The sequence below is a fragment of the Hakea prostrata genome, chromosome 8 (genome assembly GCF_041222555.1).
Source record: "Hakea prostrata isolate BN-2017 chromosome 8, UWA_Hpros_2, whole genome shotgun sequence".
NCBI lineage: Eukaryota > Viridiplantae > Streptophyta > Magnoliopsida > Proteales > Proteaceae > Hakea > Hakea prostrata.
In genome coordinates, this window is record NC_142607.1 from 12,241,152 (window position 1) to 12,260,538 (window position 19,387).

At 39.6% G+C, this 19,387-nt stretch overlaps 1 protein-coding gene across 1 annotated transcript; it reads right to left on the minus strand.

The window, feature by feature from the left end:
• Nucleotides 1-559: 559 nt before the first annotated feature.
• LOC149006954 (putative potassium transporter 12) lies at nucleotides 560-17,548 on the minus strand. The gene is made up of 10 exons (XM_089165176.1): nucleotides 17,244-17,548; nucleotides 16,888-17,123; nucleotides 15,215-15,443; nucleotides 14,818-15,066; nucleotides 9,351-9,401; nucleotides 8,745-9,005; nucleotides 2,762-2,814; nucleotides 2,456-2,570; nucleotides 2,097-2,351; nucleotides 560-1,955 (listed from the first exon to the last, which is right to left on the minus strand). Exons 2-10 carry the CDS (start codon nucleotides 17,104-17,106, stop codon nucleotides 910-912), a joined length of 2,478 nt encoding a protein of 825 aa, XP_089021302.1. The 5' UTR covers nucleotides 17,107-17,123; nucleotides 17,244-17,548; the 3' UTR covers nucleotides 560-909.
• Between the last annotated feature and the right edge of the window lie 1,839 nt (nucleotides 17,549-19,387).

A 19,387-nucleotide genomic window follows, 5' to 3' on the forward strand; every position in this document is an offset into this window, starting at 1 on the left:
GTAAAATAAGGTATTTTTTCTCATCGGTTTTACTTGGTCATTTCCAGAGAAATGTTGACCAGAAATATTGTTGTGTTTGTTTAGATTTAAACTAGGAGCCCAGAAGTATAAGAAATCATTGATGGCTTCACCAGGAACTTCAAAGTTAGCTTATCAAACTAGTGGTTCAGAGAAAAATGAAATATCCCTCTATTGGTTATATATATTTAATGCAATCCCATTTGTTTTGAGGGGAAGGAATGCTTTCAATACCAACTGAGAAAGTATTGGATGGCTCCAATGTGATATCCTTCTATAGTATCTTAACTGAAACCCTTTTGTCTAACCTATAATTACAAAGTAGCATTTGTGGCAAGGAAACAACTTAGGTCATGCAAGGGACAATTTGAATTTTGAACCTTGACTTTACCTAGTCTAAACTTGACCTGTCCCATTTTGTTCATGAATAAGGTGGTTTAATGTGGCACAAGAAGGTTCTAGTACCTGACAAAGGGCATAGAGACTACTGCTTACCAGTGATCTAAAACCTAAACTGTGTTCTAACTTCATCTTGTAAGATAGTAATACATTATTAAGCTGCATCATATGTGAATGCTATTAAGAGAAGTCTTCCATGCTTGAAGAAAACAGCAGGCATCTTCCAGCTAGTGTGGATCCTCATAACATGTCTCATGGTCTCACCAATGTTTAACATTCTCCAAGAGATGAATGCCCTTTTATCAAAGTCAATCCAGAAACTGACACTAACAGGTGCAGAGAGTATCAACATATGGCACATTTAGTAACAGAGAACACAACTTCCTACTCAACAAATTTTAAATTTCTGTTACTGAATGATCAAAAGTTACAAATGGCTTACACCATATGCAAACAACCCCCAGAACTCAGAAAAGGAGAAGATTGCCTGATTTAAACCATGTAAGTTACCCCAACTTGAATGATATTCATGTGAGGAACTCGCATATTTGCTGCTCCTGCTCTGCAATTCCTTCTCATGAATGCGTATATGTAGTTTATAACTAGTTTCTTGAGGAAAAAAGATTCTTTCCTTGCTCTCACATCCCCATGCCCAAGTAGATATGTAAATCCTGATTCCATGGCTTCTCTAAGGGCCGAAAGCTCATACTCCAAGCTTGGATTCTCATCTGAGGACATGATACTTGATGGCAACATGGTAACAGTTTCCCCTGAGCTAGACGTCCCTGCCTCCTCTCTTTGATCCTTCAACAGTGGAACCTCAAGCTCCCCAATCTCACTACTTGATACTGGAGACTCCCTAGATCTCCCTGGAATGTCATCAAATTCAGTCTCTTTTAGGCTGATCTCTAATACAAGTTCTTGAGCCTCTTTCCTCAAGAACCTCTGGAGACTCTCAACCAAAAGTTGCTCAAAGGCATGGTGATCTTCCTTCCTGACATCCTTGTAACCATAACGGGCAATGCAGCGGAAAATGTGATAATCCTTTGAGCAAACCCTTCTGAAAAGAAACCTTTCTTCTTGGCGTACAACTGGGACTGGGACATACTTAATGCAGACAAACACGAGTGTTGAATGAATGGCCGGAAGGCTGACAAGGAATTGCCCAAAGACTGAGGGAATCCCTTGAACCAGCTCATTGTATAGTAATCCAATCCCAGGGACCCTGACCGTACCAAGTGTTGATCCCAATTCAAGAAGAAAATCCATGGAAATCTTTTCTCTGACCTCACTCTGGTACTTCAAAACACTTCCATAGTTCCAAATGTACATTATACAGAGGAAAAAAGAAGCAAAAGCAAGTGGAAGCCAACCGCCCTCCATTATCTTTGTCAGGACTGCAGACAAATAGATAAACTCTATTGACCCAAATACAAGTGGGAAACATAAAGCCAGGAAGAGGTTGGTCTGCCATATTAGTAGCATTACGAGTGTCACCAATATTGTGCTGACCATCATGACACCAACCTCCGCAATGCCTGCAAGAAAAAATTGTATTGCTCTGTAAGATTCACTGGTACTGAATGTATGTCATATTAGTAATAATCTGATCATTCTCATGCTAATCAAACAAGACATAGGATCTACATGCAATAAGTCAGCTTGAGTGAGTACTTAACCGTATGCATTGGCTATATCTGTTGTGCTCCTGAAGGTGGCAACCACTACAATGCACATGACCATCAGGAACCAATTGATGACGGGAATGTATATCTGACCCATGAATCTCTTGGATGTGTGGACTATCTTCATCCTTGGGAAGCATCCTAGGGCCATGGATTGCTTAATGCAAGAAAATGTTGCAGATATCATGGCTTGGCTGGCAATCATGGCAGCAAGTGTGGCTATTACAAACATCGGCCAGAAAAGACCATCTGATAGTCAAAAAGATTTTGGATATTACAACAATTAGTTTGTAGAGATGAAAAACATTGAGCCAAGACTAATGAAGTACAATAATGACACTGTAAGTGCTCACCTGGGACAGAATCGTAGAATATTCTTTCTGTAGAAGTAGGGAATTTCATTAGATATGCAGCTTGGCCCATGTAACCCAAGAGAAGACATGGGAAAACGACACCAGTGAAGGCAATCTGTGGGCACCAGAAAAGATTCTTAGAGGATATAGCTATCCATGTTTGTGCAACCAATCGTACAAAAACTGTTTTTCTGGGGTCATAAACATATATACCCAACACTAATGTGTAGGTTTAGAGTTTTGTGAAAAACATACGTATACTGAAGTATAAATGAATGGGAAAGGCATAAAGAGTTGAGGTAGCACCTGTATAGATATGACAGAGAAATGACCCAAATCAGCAAACATTGCTTCAGCCCCTGTAACCATCACATAGGAGCATATGTGTAAGGAAAAAAATTCCACCTTATAAATTTTGCCACTTGAAAAGTAGTAACTGTTCTGTTAAATATTATTAATCTGCCATATCACTTCTGAAATAAATAAGAGCATCCCAGTACACTGCAGGGTCTGGGAGAGGCAAGTTATCCTGCTTTTTTTGTTTTCAAATTTTAAACCCACAACCTGATATAAAAGTTACAAGCTAAATTGGTACCTTGAAATTTAAATAGTGATTTATCATTGAAGTATATTTTTACCTTATAAATACCAAACAAAATTTCACGAGGGTTAAGATATAGTGCTTCTACAGGTTTAGTGAATATAAGAAACATATAATAATCCCACAAATAGACTTTCTTTTCTTTTTCTTTTTCTTTTTTAATTTTATTATTATTATTATTTTTTAGGTGAATGATCCTGCATAGACTAATTCCATAACCATGGATGACTTCATATACCAGTTGGCTTCTATGCCTAGTAGGTTAAGCTTTTTGGGTGGACGATTTAATACAGAGTGGTTCTCTAGAAATGACGTTTTAGGTAATAGGCTCACAAGATATTTTTCCTAAACTTAGTGATGAAGCTATGGTTCAAGACATTCATGCGAACAAGACTGAAAAAGAAAATTAAAAAAAGTCATCTAGACAGACAGTTTTACGTGGGACATAGGAGCAAAAGAGTTGAAGGAGTAAGTAGAGTTGTACAATAGAACTATCCGAATATCACTCCACAATATAAATAAAGGGCGAGACAGGACATAAGCCATCACACAACGTCCAACAGGCACGAGCCTAAGCGATGGGGAGAGAAAGAAGAAAGAAAAAAGAGAGAAGAAAAGCAAAACTCTCTCCGGAAGACACCCCCAATCTCAAACCATGCGAGCTCAAACCACACCGGAAGCAACAAACACAGCCTTGGCAATTCCAAGTCCCCAGACGAGAAAGACAGAACAACAAAAGGAAAGAAGAAGAGCGAAGAACCCGAAACCACCATCTCTGAGTGATCACGGAAGAAGACGACACGACCCACGAGCGAAGAACCCAAACCCACCTACGAGGATCGATCACGAGAAGAGAGCGCACCCACCACGCCCCCATCCCCGCCGACAATCAACAGGCACGAGGACCCCCCGAACAACCCAAACATCCCGGAGAGAGGGACAAAAGAGGACGAGCCAACACGGAAGAGGACGGGAACACGGGACAACAAACACACCACGCGCCCGGAAAAAGGATCGAAGACCAAGCATCCGAACCAGATCCAAAAGCCGGGATACAACGAGGCAAACGGAAGGCACAAACAAGGACGGGGAAGAGCGGTAGACCGAAGAAGAGGACTACCCAAAAGGAAGGGGCCAATAGAGGCGACTCTTGGCAAGAGGGACAAGGGGAATAACAACGATGATGGGGACAAAGAAGCACAGATAAGAGAGAAGACGGGGGGAACGGGAGCGACGATCGAGACAAGCAAGGCCCCTCCACACAGAGAGATGCCTTGGGTGGAGGAAAGGGAAGCAGCAACCTATTGGAGAAACAGCACAGGACAAACGACCGGAAGGAGAGCAAGGGAGCGCCAAACCCATCATACAAGGAAAATGGGAAATAGGGAAGGGATTGAGAAAAAAGAGCACAAAAAGGAAAAAAAGCAACCGAGAAGTCACACCCCGAGATGTTGGTCTCTCACAGAGGAGTAACCGCGAGAGAATCTCACGGGCAGCCTCACACGCCCCACTATTCAAACCAACTCCACCGCACGGAAACACAAGCAAGTTTCTGTCACCGGATAGACCGGAGACGATCAAGACGGATCCTCTCTACAATATTCTCCAACCGGAAAGGATAAAGGAAGATGGCTCCATCTTCCACGGAAAAGGGACCACAACACTCCATCCCGTCTTGTCAAAGACAGTCCCTCTTCTCTACAACGCTCCACGAGCTACACAGACTAAATTGTAAAGGACATTTTCCCATCTGTGTCTTCGGGATGGTAGCGGGGAAGGAGATGGACGTGGTAAACAGACAATGGACTTATTTGCTCGAGCGAGAAGGATACGCGACACACTAACGGGTCCATGGAAACGGACCCACGGGGCACCGAGGCTAGGCACCCCCCAGGAACTCTAGAAAATATCGATTTAGTTTCTCGAATGAGGATGATTTTTTGTGAAGCGCATTTGCAAAGCAAACGTCTACATTTACCTCTCTTCAAATAGAAAAATATTCCTTATGTTAATCATCCGATGTGTGGGGTCCCGCCGACGGTGTCTATCCGGCCATAGGTACTTTGTTACTTTATTGATTGTCACTCTCGTTCTACATGGATTTATCTTTTAAAACAAAAAAGAAGTTTTCCGATGTTTGTGATTTCATAATATGATTAAAACCGGCAATGCCACGTGAAGATCCTTGCGGTGACAAGGCAAAGAGTATATTGATGGTGAATTTAAAGATATCTCCGACTCGGCATAATACATCGGACTAGTGCGGATACGGCTGCCCAAAATGGGGTGGCGAAAGGAAGAATCGGCATCTCTAGAGATAGCCCGATTATGATTGCTATGAATGTGCGACCGATCGGAGTGATGCTATTCTCCGCCTACCTTAGAATAGGATGCCCAGAGGATACTTGGTTTTAAATGTCCTAATGAGATTCTTGAGGAGCCTCTTCTTTGTTATTTCTCCAAAGGTTTTGGATGCGTGTGTTATGCCGAATCACGGCCCACGAGTAAGTTGGCTCCCGCAGCCTACGGCATATTTTGGGGACGCACCGGAAAGGGACAAAGACACCCCCCAGAAAACCAGACCAGGAGACCAGAGGCCACAACACCCCGGGAGAGCCAGAGGAGAGGGGAAGATCCCACACACCAACACAACAAGAGCCCGGAAGAGCCGACCGGGGAGACGAGGAACGAGGACCAACCCCCCAACCGAACCAGGAAGAAAGCAAGGAGACACGGAGACACGGGGGCCAAAACAGAGACCAAAAAAAGAGGGGGACACGGAGGAAGAAAACAACCGGCAAAGCGGGGAGAAAGGGGAAGACCACGGCGCGAAGGACGAGGAGACACGAGAAAAGGGGGACGACAACACCCAAGCAAAAGAAACCGCGACACGGAACCCGCAGACGCAAAAGGGCGAAGCCACGAAAGAGAGGAAGGAAGCAGGAGAGGAAACGAGCAAGAAGAAAAAGACACGGGAGGGACACCCCAAAAAAAACGGGGGAAAGGGAGGGAAACAAAAAGGATGGATCAGCAACAAGAAAGCAGACAGGCAAAGGGGACCGGACAGGGAGAACGGAGACGCGGAAACAAAACGAGACAGGAGGGAACAAAAGGAACGACCAAAGACGAAAGAAGCCACAGGGAGAGCAGAAGAGGCAAGGAAACCCACAGGCCGAGACAACGGGGGAAAGCGCGGGAAGAGGAAAAGGGAAAAAGCAGAGGGGAGCGAAGGCAAGACAGGGACAAGCAAAGCAAGGAATACACAGGAAGAAGAAGACAACAAAAGCAGAGACGAAGCACACGGGGAAGAGGGAAGAAATCAAAAGGAAGGACACGGCAAAGAGGAAAAAAGATCAGGAAGAGGACAGGGAGAGGTGGCCGACAAAAAAGGAACCATCCCAAAGAAAGATGCAGACAACGAAGGGGAAGGGGGGAAAGAGGATACCCAGAAGGCGGAGCAAACAAAGAAAAAGAGGGAGAACCGGGGACAAAGGAAGAACAAAGGGGAGGGAAGAAGCACAGGGGAAGACGAGGAAGGAGCAACAGAGACAAAGCAAGAAGGGAGAAAACGAAAGAACCGAAAAGGAAAGCACAGAAACAAAAGAGAAGAAACAGAGAGGAAGAAGAAGAAAGGCGACAGAGGAACAGACAGAAGAAGAAGAGAAGGGAGCACAGAAGGAAAAGGAGGGGAGGAGCACAGGAAAGGAAGAAAGCCAAGCAAACCAGAGAAGGACAAAAGGAAGAAAAACAGGAAAGAAAAAGAAGAAAGGAGGCAAAGGAAAGGAACAAGGGAGCAGCCGAAGAGAAGACAAAGAGAGAAAGGGAGAAAGAAAGAGAAGAGGAAGAGGAGAGAAAAGCAAGAGGGGGAGGTGGAAAAAAAAGAGTGAAGGAGTAAGTAGAGTTGATCAAGAATTATGAATATTTACTTCCATAATTATAAATAAAGGGCTTGAGATCATGGATCAATAAGCCATTCTACTACAATCGTTTCTTTCAACAAACTGTCACGCTAAACCATGCCATTCTTAATCTCAGAAGCTCCCAAAAAACTGCAATCAATGAGAAAATGGTCAAACCTGTTTCATTTGTACCTCAGTTACTTACTATTCAATTAGATGTTAATATTTTTGGCTTAAAAACTCACCACTGTTAACAGTATTAATGAGGGAACCAAATAATTTGTACCTAGCATTATCCATTGCTAATGAGAAATTGTTTAAGATGTTTTCATCGACAATTTCACCCACCCAGGGTAGAAAATACCAGTGCGTACCCACTGACATAAATCAGTCTCAGTGGGAAACAATATGATGTTCATTTTTAAGTCTGATATAGATAGATACAAGTTAAACACACTCAAGAATCATCCTATAGACCTGCAAAAATAAACCCTGAAAGTGTCTTGTAACATAGGTACAACCGTACAAGGGTAGGTTGCTGCTCCCCTCCTTCCTTAGCCTTCATTTCTTCATTTAGTTGGGGTTCTCCCATTCTCTTCTGCAGGCCCTTGCCACTTTTAGCACAGCTTTGTTTTTGGCTCATGTCTTTGTCCCCACCTCACACCCAGCCCCACCCCCAAAAAAATTCCTCTTTCTCCCTCTTTGCTACTGAAATTATTTATTCATCAGTATGAATCCCAAAAATATTTTATTTATTCATCCATAGAAAAACCAATGAAACTAACCTATCAATATCCCAAACCACCACAATTTTAGGTAACTAGATACAGCTAATAGAGTTAAATCCATATTGACCAGTTGTCCTATATTGACTTTCAAAATAGGTCTATTATAATACAAAACATAAAAATTCCCAGCCCATGACCAGTATTACCTATTAGGTACATATTTTAACCCATTTGACTTGGATTTAGGCTTGATTCTGTAAGAAATTTTTGCTGGAACCTCCCTTGATCTATATCACCTTGTAAGATATTGATTTCCATGCATCCCGAGTTTGCCCTACCCAAACCAAGGTGAAGAGGGCGGTAAATGAACGGGGCAGAGCCACATGGTAGGATAGGAAGCATGAGGGAGGGAGGAGAACCAGTGACCAGAGAAGGGGGTTTGGGTCAGACACGCCAGCCCCTCTCCCCAACCCACGGGCAGGGGCCCCCGGGGGACGCCAGCGCAAGAAGACCCAGCTGCCCGCGACGGGAGGACCGAAGGGGCAAGAACGCGGGGCGGGAGGGCGGGGACCCGGGGCGCCGGGAAGAAGAAGCAGGCGCACGGGCAGGGGAGCCTTGTCGAGCTCACCGAGAGCACCACGATTAGGGCGTAACCCCGGTCCGAGCAAAGCGGGGAGCTACCATCCTGGATGTGGTCCGCCACCGTAAAACCCGGTTGTGCGGTGTTGTCGCTCTTCGATTCTTGTTGGTATTCCGCTGCGTTAGACTAGTTTTTCTTAACAAGGGCTAAATAATACATCAGGCTTTGGTACCAGACTGGCTAAATGGTTAAACAAAATCAATATAACCAACCCCATTTAGTTGGGAGAAGTCTGGTAGAGTGATCTATTCCAGGCTAGTGGAATCAAAGTATTATAGGTTATCACTTAAGGTAAAGAAGTTGGGAATGGAAAATGAAAGAACAGTAAACTAATAATAAAGGTCTAGGCCATGATCTCAAATAAAGAAAAGTGAAGAGAGGAGAGAATTCAGTGGAAACAAGCTCCCTCATGGTAACTCACCTGTAATGCACAAAACACAACCACCAAGAGCTGACCACGCCCTTACATTATTCCTCTTGAAGAAATAATAAATGTATGCTGGATTCAATGCCCTTATAACTGTAATATCGTACTTCAATAGGTTGTACAATCCAATGGATCCCAGGGAAAAGAACCACAGACCCAGTGCAGGTGCGAACATAACACCTACTTTACCAGTCCCAAACCTCTGTATGCTGAACAATGCAATGAGAAATACAATCGAAACAATAACCACAGCATCTGCAACAACAAAATTGAGATCAATAATCTTGCAAGTTCCATGTCACACTGTGATAGTGCATATTTCCATACTCTACACAGTAAGTGTAGCATATAAAAGAAACTGATCAATCACATGGCAAGGACACTACGATGGCTTCAACTATTGCTAAAATTCCATAACCAATTAATCACATCAAATTATTGATTTAAACTGTCTCAATCAATGAGCACTTCCAACATTTGCAGTGAATTGCATCAAACCAATATCCTTCACGGTGAGATGCTGAGATAAAGAGGACTCTAGGCATGAGCATAAAAAAAATTTAACTTCTAAAAGCAAATATGTGTCAACTGTCAACTTACTTGTATCAAATCCTGGAATTTCACCCTGTAGTCCACTCACTGCAGACATTACTGCAATACACAGAAACATAATGAGACATATTGAAGAGATCAAGGAAAAACAAATACAGACTATAGAGGTCTTCCATTCGCAGAAAAGTAGTGCACACAATGGAATGTAAACACCTACTTGTCAACCATAGCAAACCTCTCATAACACAATCTCTCACTTGTTTCCTTTCCCTATGCTCTTACTTTTATAGGTAATATGACAATAAGCATTAGTCTGCATGGCTCTGTGCAAAATTATGTTGAAATTTCAAACTTCATGAACTCATTGTTGTCTTCTATAAGCTTTGCTTAACCCATGACATTGACTTTACACTTAATTGGATATTGTAGTTGTTTGCATGATCCACTTGAGATATATATCTAAACAAGGACATCATAGCCCTACTACCTAATGGTAAACTGCAGTGGGCAAGCCTTAGAGCAATGTTTCAATTTTGGGATGGCAACTTATTCGTTGCTAGTTTTGAAACTTGAAGTCAACCTCTCTTGCATAGCAGGGGGTAAGGCTATGTGCATTTGCCCCTGCCAGACCCTGCAACCCCGGGAGCCTGTTACAGTGGGTTGCTATTTCATTAAACAGTAATTTACCAAGAAAAGGAAGGGTTCAACTAAACCATCCAAAACTAAAGGATTTTAATTCAATATGATTCTTAGCATTCTCCTTTTTTTATTGTCAACAAATTCCAGCTATTACCTTCCCTACACACCCACAAAAGAAAATAAATGATAATAATTTAGAGAAAAAAGTAAAACCATGAAATATATTTACTTTAAGTGTGAAAAAGTTGATCACCAAAGGAGAATTTATAGAGCAGGCTCTTTTTTTTTTGGTTGGTTGGATAAATAAGGTCAAGAAAGTTATCGAGAAGAAAGCAGGAAAAAAGGAAGTGGGGAGAGAACTAGTGATGCAAGGCCGAAGACGTATTCTCAAAATAAAAAGCCTAAGGAGTTTGGTCGGATTATGACCATGGCTTTCATGGACCAAGACTATTTAAGTTGGTTAGAGTCAGCCACATATTATGGCCTTCATGGGCTAAACCCAAGCCCAAGTCTACTCTAACACAAGGAAATTTGGGGAGTCTCGAAATCAATAAAAAGGGCTATAATGTGATTATCAAAAGGAGCTGTCCTTTGTCAATAGTTGGGTAGTAGTTGAGTCAATGTTAGTTTAAGTTAATACTCTTGTTGGTGGGTGCTAAGTAGTTGGTGGTTGATGTATTTTGTCTTTAAGTTGGCTATATAGAGGAACTTATGTAAGAAGGTTCATCACCATATTCATAATGAAATTTGAAGTTGTTATTTGCAGGTTTGTTCATATGGAATTTGTTGAGAAAACTGATTGTGGTAGAATGGCTTAGAATGGCTTGAATAGATCAGTGTGATCCCAAGCCTTTATTTATAATAAGGTGGAAAGAGCACTATACCCTCACTTGCGCAATAAGAAATAGAAAACTACATGAACTAGAACTCCTAATAGAACTCAACCAACACTCCCCCTCAAGTTGACGCATAGATATTAGTCATGCCCAACTTGCCCACAATAGGAAGGAAATCTCCTTCCTTGAAACCCTTAGTGAAAAAATCAGCCACTTGGTCTCCAAACCTCACAAAAAGCATGCAGATGAGCCCTTGTTCCAACTTTCCTTTGACAAAAAACCTATTAATTTCAATGTGCTTAGTTTGATTTTGTTGCACAGGATTATAGGCAATATTTATGGCAGCTTTGTTATCACAATACAACATCAGAGGGTTCAGAACTTGAACTCCAATATCTTATAGTAGACCTTTCAACCATAGTAGCCCGCAGACTCCACGAACCATAGCTCTATATTCAGCTTTTGTGCTGGATAAAGCTATCTCCAAATAACTAGGTTACCTCCAACAAAGGTACAATAACTTGAAATTGATTTCCTGTCAGGAGACTCAACCTAGTCTGCATCAGCGTATGTCTCTACCCTTAGATTGTCAGTGGGTGACAAAAGTATTCCTTTTCCAAGAGTTCCCTTCAAATATTGCAGTATACAATCAGTTCTGTATACATAGATTCTTGCCTTCCAATCAGTTATGTTTGAGGCCATGCTAGATACTAGACCTAAGCTATGCATATCCTTTCTCACAACTTCTCTTAAGGTTATCCCTTGCTCAAAGTGATTCTTTTAGGTAACGGCCTTCATATAAGTTGAATATAGATCATGCATGAACTAGCTCACTGAATAAATGTTATGCTAAAGTGTTCTCCGACAAAAGAAGCGATACGCTACACTATGGCCCGGGGGTAGGGATAAGGGGGCAAGGGTTAGCTAGGGCATCCCCCATAAGTGTCGTGCCGCAATACAAAATTTGATTGAAACATGCAAAATTTTGAATTTCGCACTTTTGAAACTTCAAAACAAAACTTTGAGTGACTGGAAAAAAATCTCAAGTTTTGATTGAAACCATCAAAGTTTCGTCGAAACCTGGTTCATCATGAGAATAAAAAATTTCCCAAATTTCGTGGGAAACATGAAAAATTTGATGAAAACCTGGGACTTTTTCTGCAAGTTTCGTAGTTTTTCCAAATTTTTAATTTTCTTTTCTTTCATGTTTCCCTAAATGCCATAACAAATACCACCTCCATCAAGACTTCCCTATCCAAATTGTGTATTCCCTCAAACTGGTTATCTTAGGCATGTTGATGACCAGACTTATAAAGCTGCAGCTGTCAAATATCTTGACAACCATAGGCATAAAATGTCATGGGATGTCTATGTTCGTTGGTTGGAGGGGATGATGTCACAGGCACAGTACTACTCAACTCATAGGATGGATCCACCAAGGCACTCCTCTTGGCACTGAGTTGTACTTTCTTTTTATTGTCAGTTACTTTGTATTTGATGTTTTGAACTTAGAAGTTATCTATTGAATGTTATGTACTAAAGTAGTTAAGTTTATAGTGTACTTCTCGAACAACTCTACATTAATGTCATGTACATTGGATGACATATCTATATTGACTTTTTAGCAAAATGCATTTGTCAATGTGTTCTTTATACTATATTAACTTAAATGCAAAGTCCTACCCTAAAATACTCCCTTAAAACCTGTCGAAACTTGCATGAAAAAGTCCAAAGTTTCCTTGAAATTTTCCAGTTTCCCACCTAAGTTTCCCATTTTCACTTGGTCAAAACTTGAGTTTCCCTCAAAACTTTTTCTATGGTCAGTTCCCAGATGCGGTGATAAGTAGGCAAGGATTCATGCACTGTGGACAAGTGCGAGTAAAGAAGCTAATTCAAAAACGTAAGATTAGGTTGGCATCTTAATTAGGATCTCTAAAAAGTAAGAGCTTAGAATTAATAGATGTTATGAGGAAAAGAAGGATTAATATAGCCTGCATTTAAAAGACTAGATGGAAGGGTAAAAAAGCTAAAGAGTTGGATGACTTTACACTTTGGTATACTAGGGATAAAAGTAATAAAAGTGGAGATTAGGTGATAGGATTATTGCTATCAAGCTTGTAATGGAGAAAGAAATCGTATATATGCACCTCAAGTAGGATTGGATGAAGGTCTTAGGTTAGAATTTTGAAAAAATATGGATGGATTAATGCAAGGAATTCGTCAAGGAGAAAAGATTATAATAGGGGGTGATCTAAATGGACATTATAACAAACTAGAACCTACTACTGAGGTGCAGCCGTAGGTTAGAAGATGAGGTTAGAGAGCTAAAGAAGAAGAGAACAGAGAATGAGGAGAAGAAGAAAGGGGCAGAGACGATTCTGCAGTAGTAGTCATCTCTGCTCTCTAACCTGTTATTTATAGTTGATTAGTACAGCACTAAAGCAGTCCCAAAAACTGATGGGAAACCAACTTACTAATTCTGAGTACATTCTGAAAATAAATACTAACTATCTAAGACTCTAAAACTGTCTCCAAAAAAGGAAGATAATATGAAACTAAATCAACTAGAAAATTAGCAACTCTCTAATTGTGTAGAGCACCCAAACTTTCTAATTCTGTAACAGCTTGTTCTCCAAGGCAGCACTTTCTAAATCTGTGACAGCTTGCTTTCTAAGACTCCACGACTTGCTCTCCAAGACTCCACTCAACTATCACAACAGACATATTGGGAAAGATCAAAAAGGCTATGAGAGTGTACATGGAGGATATGGTTTTGGAGAAAGGAATGAAGAAGGAATATCAATTTTAGCTTTTGTTGTTGCTTTTGATATATCCATTGTAAACACTTACTTCAAAAAGAAAGAAGAGCATTTAAATAACTTTAAAAGTGGACATCATAGAAGTAAACCAACACCATACCTCTGGCTGCACATGCAAGTTGTTCTACATTATTTTGTATTTTTGTTTTTATTTTTATTTCGGTATTAAAATTTCTATAGGTCATATATCTTGTCTTTCTCTTGCACAACAAGGTTAGAATATTAAAAGTCATTTTTAGATTGCTTTTAAACTATTAAGCATAGTTGATAAAAAGACATCATTGATGAATTTTATGCTATTTTACGAGTTAATTGTTCTATTAAATGATTTTATATTGGACTTTAAATGGTGCAAAGTCATTGATGAGTTTTATGTTTGCCTGTTAATGCTTCTATTAAATGAATTTACATGTATTACTGATCCAATATATAAATAAATATTGGGCATTAAATTCTGCAATGGTAAGATTGCTCTATTGTGACCAAGTGGTCATGAATTCGTCTAGAAATAACCTCTGCTAAAGCAGAGGCAAGGCTGCATATACTATGACCCTCCCCAGCCTGCTGCAGCAGGATCCTCATGCACTGGGTATGCCCTGTTTACCTAGTAATGAATTAGTTAGTGGTTTGCAAGCAAAAAGAACTATTCAAGAAGTTAGCATGGGAATTCTACTCTAAAAGTTGGCTTCCTATCCATGAAGAAACTTCATACATTGGGCAGACTTCTAAACCAAGATTGAGCTTTGATCACACATATGGTGACAACTAACAACTACTTCCCTAATTGTTAAGCAACCCCTTTTTGGAGGAACCACAAATTTAGCATTAGAACTAAGATTCAGGTTTCCAAAAGAACAAGTATAGCTGTGTATGTATAAAGATGAGTGTACAGATCATTATCCTTTCACTCTTCGTGAAGCTAGCTACATGCCATTGCAATTCATGATTCCTTTGGTGAGTTTGTACAGGCATACTGGATCAAAAAACGTACAAATATCATAGGTTCGAGTTTCATGCTAGTGTTTCTCCACATTCTTTTAATGATGCAACAAGTCAGAACTAGGTTATCATGAGAAACATTCAAGGGCAAGGGATGTAAAGGTTGAGTGTAAAGCACTCATAAAAAATTATAAAGACATGTAATTCACATAACCCACCAACATGAGTACCCTCATAAATCATTACAAATAGCAAAAAGGGAAAGAGGAAGCATCAATGTACCTGACATTGCGGGAGTAAGAATACCATCCCCAATTATCATAGAAGTCCCCATCAGAACCAGGAGCAACAGAAGAGTTTTCATGGAGGATCTCCTTTCCAAGCAGTCTTTTATTCTTAACGCCCTCTCCAGCTCTGGAGTTGGCAGTCTGAGTTTAAAACTAGAGATATGTTCATCAGCTGGCTGCTGATTTGGCAATAAATTAACTTTTGCATACCTACAAATTAATGAATAAAGCGCAAATGTGCCTCCTGAAAAAGATTCAAAAAAAAAAAAAAAAGAGTCAATCATTAGTCAATATGTTGATTCAACATATAGATGCCTCAGATTTTACTGATGGGTAGGTATAAACTATTTAAAGGAGGAGACAAAGGATTTATCAAGCTTTCAAATATTTACCTTCTCCATTATCATTAGCTTTGAGCACAATAAAAACGTATTTAGCAAAAGGAATAAGAGCAATCGTGTACATCACTAGCGATAAAGCTCCCAAGACATCATCGTCTGACCTTATAGGCACCTTGCTAAAAACATCAGCAAAGACATACAAGGGACTTGTGCCCATATCACCATAGACTACACCAAGTGTTTGAAATGCCAGTGCAACAGTACCCCAAATGGAGAGATCCTAGAGATGGAAAATGAAATCTTAGTAAGAAAGTAGAAGGATCCCAAAATACCGATCATCACATGATAAATGAAATGTAAGAAGCCCCATATATATAATGCAGTTACCACCCCTCCTTCCCCCCAGTATAAAGCTACCAGTTCCAAGAAAGAAAATGTAAGAAGCATGGAAATCATCATTTGTTAGTCGGTCTTGAAGATAAAAAATAAGGCTGGAGTACTTGGAACTCATTAAAATGAGAAAACATTATAATTAGCAGAATGCTAGAATCTGCAGAATTTTGTCTAAGTTACACAGCTGGACACAGGAACATCTAGTAGCTACCACCCAAGAAAACCAAGAAAACTGGTTAGGCATAATCTTGGATACCATCTATTAACACAAGTCTGTTACATGTGAAACACAAGCACTTTTTTATGAAAAGACATGACGGAGATGAGGAGGGAAGTAACTTCTTCGGATAACAACCAACTGAACAAATGGGTAGAGTTCACAAGATAACAGAAATCTCACCTCAACACTTGATATAATCAATATGGAGAAGCCAAAATACCTTCTCTTCTTCCCTTGACAGAGAGAATGCTGTCAATCCATAACCCAAAGGAGAACATATTTTCCTGTTTTTTTCTTCTCCTCTTTCTCTCGCAAAAAGAGAAAACGGAAATCTCTGTTTTCACAAAGACGGAAAGAAATCTCCGAAGTACATATTTTAACCTCTATATGCTTTGTATTTTTATATAAAGACATTACAGTGATTGACTTGATGCAAGTGAGTTTCGAGCAACCAACTCTAAAAAAAGACACTGGTGGGTCTTCCCATAGGCGAGAAGAACTCCCAAACCTACTGTGATCAGAGTGGTCATAAAACCAGTGACAGGCTTCATGCGAATGGGATTTGGAGAGAAATTGCATTTCAGATCTTGATTCAATTGTAAACAACAAAGTTTTGACACTTTAAGCGCATATTCGACAAAGTCCCAACTCCTAAAACCAATGGATAATAAATACATAATTTGTATTTCTCACCTATATCAGGTTAACCAATTCTTTGAAATCATATCAGATAAACTCATCCACATACACTTCACTTCAAGACCTCTGCAAATTAGTGAGCATCCATAACACCAACGAGAAGATGCACACAAAAGCATCCTTGCTCCCTAAAGGAAGACACCCTAAAGTGAAAGAATTAACGAAAAGGAAAATGATTTGTTACTTCAATTAATTATGATACTTTTTAGCCCTTTTTCAAATATCAACACACTTGGGGACCAATTTAAGGAACTAAAGTATCGATTAGTCTTCCAATCAACCGAACCAAAGAACACCTACATGGCTATTCTACCACAAAAGAAAGAACACTAAACCAAAACGCATCAGTGTGTAAAAGAAGATAAAAAAGCAATCTGAGAGAAAAGAAGAAAGGGGGGAGGCGATATACTACCTTGGAGTGTTGGTCATGGGACCTAGATATAGACATGGCTTCAACATCTAACGAATCAACTCTTTTTGGTTTCTTCACAAGCCTCCTTCTGATAGACCCGTGACTTTCCTCTTCGAACAAGGATATTGGAGGAGACTCTGAATCTACTTCGCTTCCATCCACCCATCTGGACTCCGAACGAACCAACCGAATGCTCTCATCAATTCCTCCTTCCTCCATTTACCAAGTCTCAGGTACTAAAAACCATCAAACGAAAATAATAAGCATATAAGCACACATTCTCGACATAAATTGTGGTCAGTAAATCATCAAAACACAATAGCAGAAAAATTAGAAGAAAAAAAATGACTACCGACCTAATCAACCCTGCAAAGTTCTTCGATGGTACCTTCACGATCTCGTGTGAGGAGAAACACAATTGCTAGATTTTTTTTTAATTTTTTTATCTTCTTTGTGAATGAAAATCAACCAGAGCCAAACATCTTCCTTTGCTATCTCCACGAATTATTGAGTAAAAAGAGAGAAATCTTCCTGATCATTCAGTGTACTTGTTTCCGCCATTGCTGGAAAACGAGAAAAAGAATTGTCCAAGAGAGTAACAGTGATGTGAATCATGTGATAATTATAATAATAGCAATTAAGACAACAACGACAAGGTTTGCCATGCCTTGCCTTTTGCCTTTGCCTGGATAGCATTGGACGTTGTGAGCAAATAATTCATAATTGGGCAGGTCCGTGGGTCCCACTGCACTATCCCGCGTTTTTTAACTTCTCGTTTACGGCCACTGTACCCCTGCGCAGGCGTTTCCTTTACCTTACCTACTTTGTCTCAGGCGTCAGGCGTCAGGCGTCAAATGTGCCACTATCTGCGCCACAATTTTGTCGTGTTTCTTGATTTTTTATTTTATAATTTTAAATTTTAATCAAATAAAAATAAATATTTCTTTTTTTGTAAATAATAATAATAAATAAATAAATTTGGTGAAAATAATAATAAATAACCAACATCATGTTGCATACTTGCATGCGATTCACAAATCACAAGTAGAAAATATAATATTACTTAGATTCAAAATTATAAATATAATGGAAAGTCATTTTTGTAATTTATCGTCAAAGTGTCGTGAGGAATCTGTTCGTCAAACTATGCGAATCTAGTCTGAAAATACATTATTCTTGTAATAAAAAAAAAAGTTTTTTTTTTTTAAAGAGTAATTGTTCGCTAAAATAAATTAAGTTTTTTTTTAATCTAAAATAAATTTAGTTAACGTTTAGAAATAACGAAGAACCGACAACGTGATTATATGCTGGCAGCGTACTTTACATTTTTTGAATTACACCATGGGATAACCGGTAAGGTTAAATCTGAATCGTCCGAATTTTGTTCGTAAAATGGGGTCAGAAAAAATGAGTGAGAAAAATAGATATGATACCATATGTAAGAGGGTACAAGAATAGAAAATAAAATAAAATAAATTTGTGAAAATATTTTTTTAAATGGGTATCATCTTTTCCATCACATTGAATCTCATAAGTCATATTTTCGAATTTAATGGAAAAGTAGTAGAGAGGTCTTGGATTCGACCCTTGCAGACAATGTAATCAAGGTACACGCAAGCTAACCCGGATGAACCTCAGCTTACAAAAAAAAAAATCATATTTAAGATTTAATGGAAAAGTTTACTTTTTCACCTTTTTTTTTTCACTCCATTTTAGATTCAGCAAAAACGATGCCTAAGAGGAAATAGTTTCATACGAGACTGTATTGTGAGTGTCACGCCTCCCTATCACAGAAAACAATGTACTTCTTTAATGTTTTCCCAACAAATAATAGTTGTTGAACAACCTATAAATATTGGAGAAAAGCAAATTTCATTAGGTCTCATGTGAGTCCCATTCCTTATTGTGTGGCTCAAAAGCATCAAGAGCCTGAGACAATTATTTTTATTTTCTTTTTTATTTTATTTTTTAATATTGTGTCTTTGTCAGACTAGTCACAAGGACTAGGAGCCTATTGACCCCCTTCTATAGGCTATATACGTCCTTCATGGAAATGTTTTTAAGGCAAGTCGTGGAAGTAACCCTTCATGGGTCTAGGGAAGTATAATAGTGGACTTGAGGTTCATCTGGGCCAGCTTGCGCACACCTCAACTACATCCTCAAGGGAGACTTTATATATCTCTAGCCCTGGGGGGTTCAAATTCTGACCTCCAATGTGTAAGCGTCGGTCTTTTGGCATTTGAGACACCCCTCGAGGTTGATTTTCTTTTTCTTTGCGGTAGCCCTAAAGCAAGTCGTGCTATGGTTAGATATTTGCCAAATAAAGTTTAGTTAAATTTGACAATGTATATTAAAAGGCAAGGGCTTAAATGTAAATATAAATTTCTTATTACACAAGACCTACGTTTCATAATATGAGGTCCAGAATTCAAATCTCCTTAAGACCAAAGACAAAACCCTACCATATATTTAAATATATAAAATTATTCTAACGATACAG

What these genes read in the sequence shown, in the direction of transcription:
- LOC149006954 (XM_089165176.1), bottom strand. Translation starts at nt 17,106, where the DNA reads ATGGAGGAAGGAGGAATTGATGAGAGCATTCGGTTGGTTCGTTCGGAG. An exon ending in CCCATGACCAACACTCCAAG is followed by an intron (nt 15,444 to 16,887) that starts GTAGTATATCGC and finishes TTCCATCTCTAG; the next exon opens with GATCTCTCCATTTGGGGTAC. An exon ending in AATTCCAGGATTTGATACAA is followed by an intron (nt 9,006 to 9,350) that starts GTAAGTTGACAG and finishes TTGTTGTTGCAG; the next exon opens with ATGCTGTGGTTATTGTTTCG.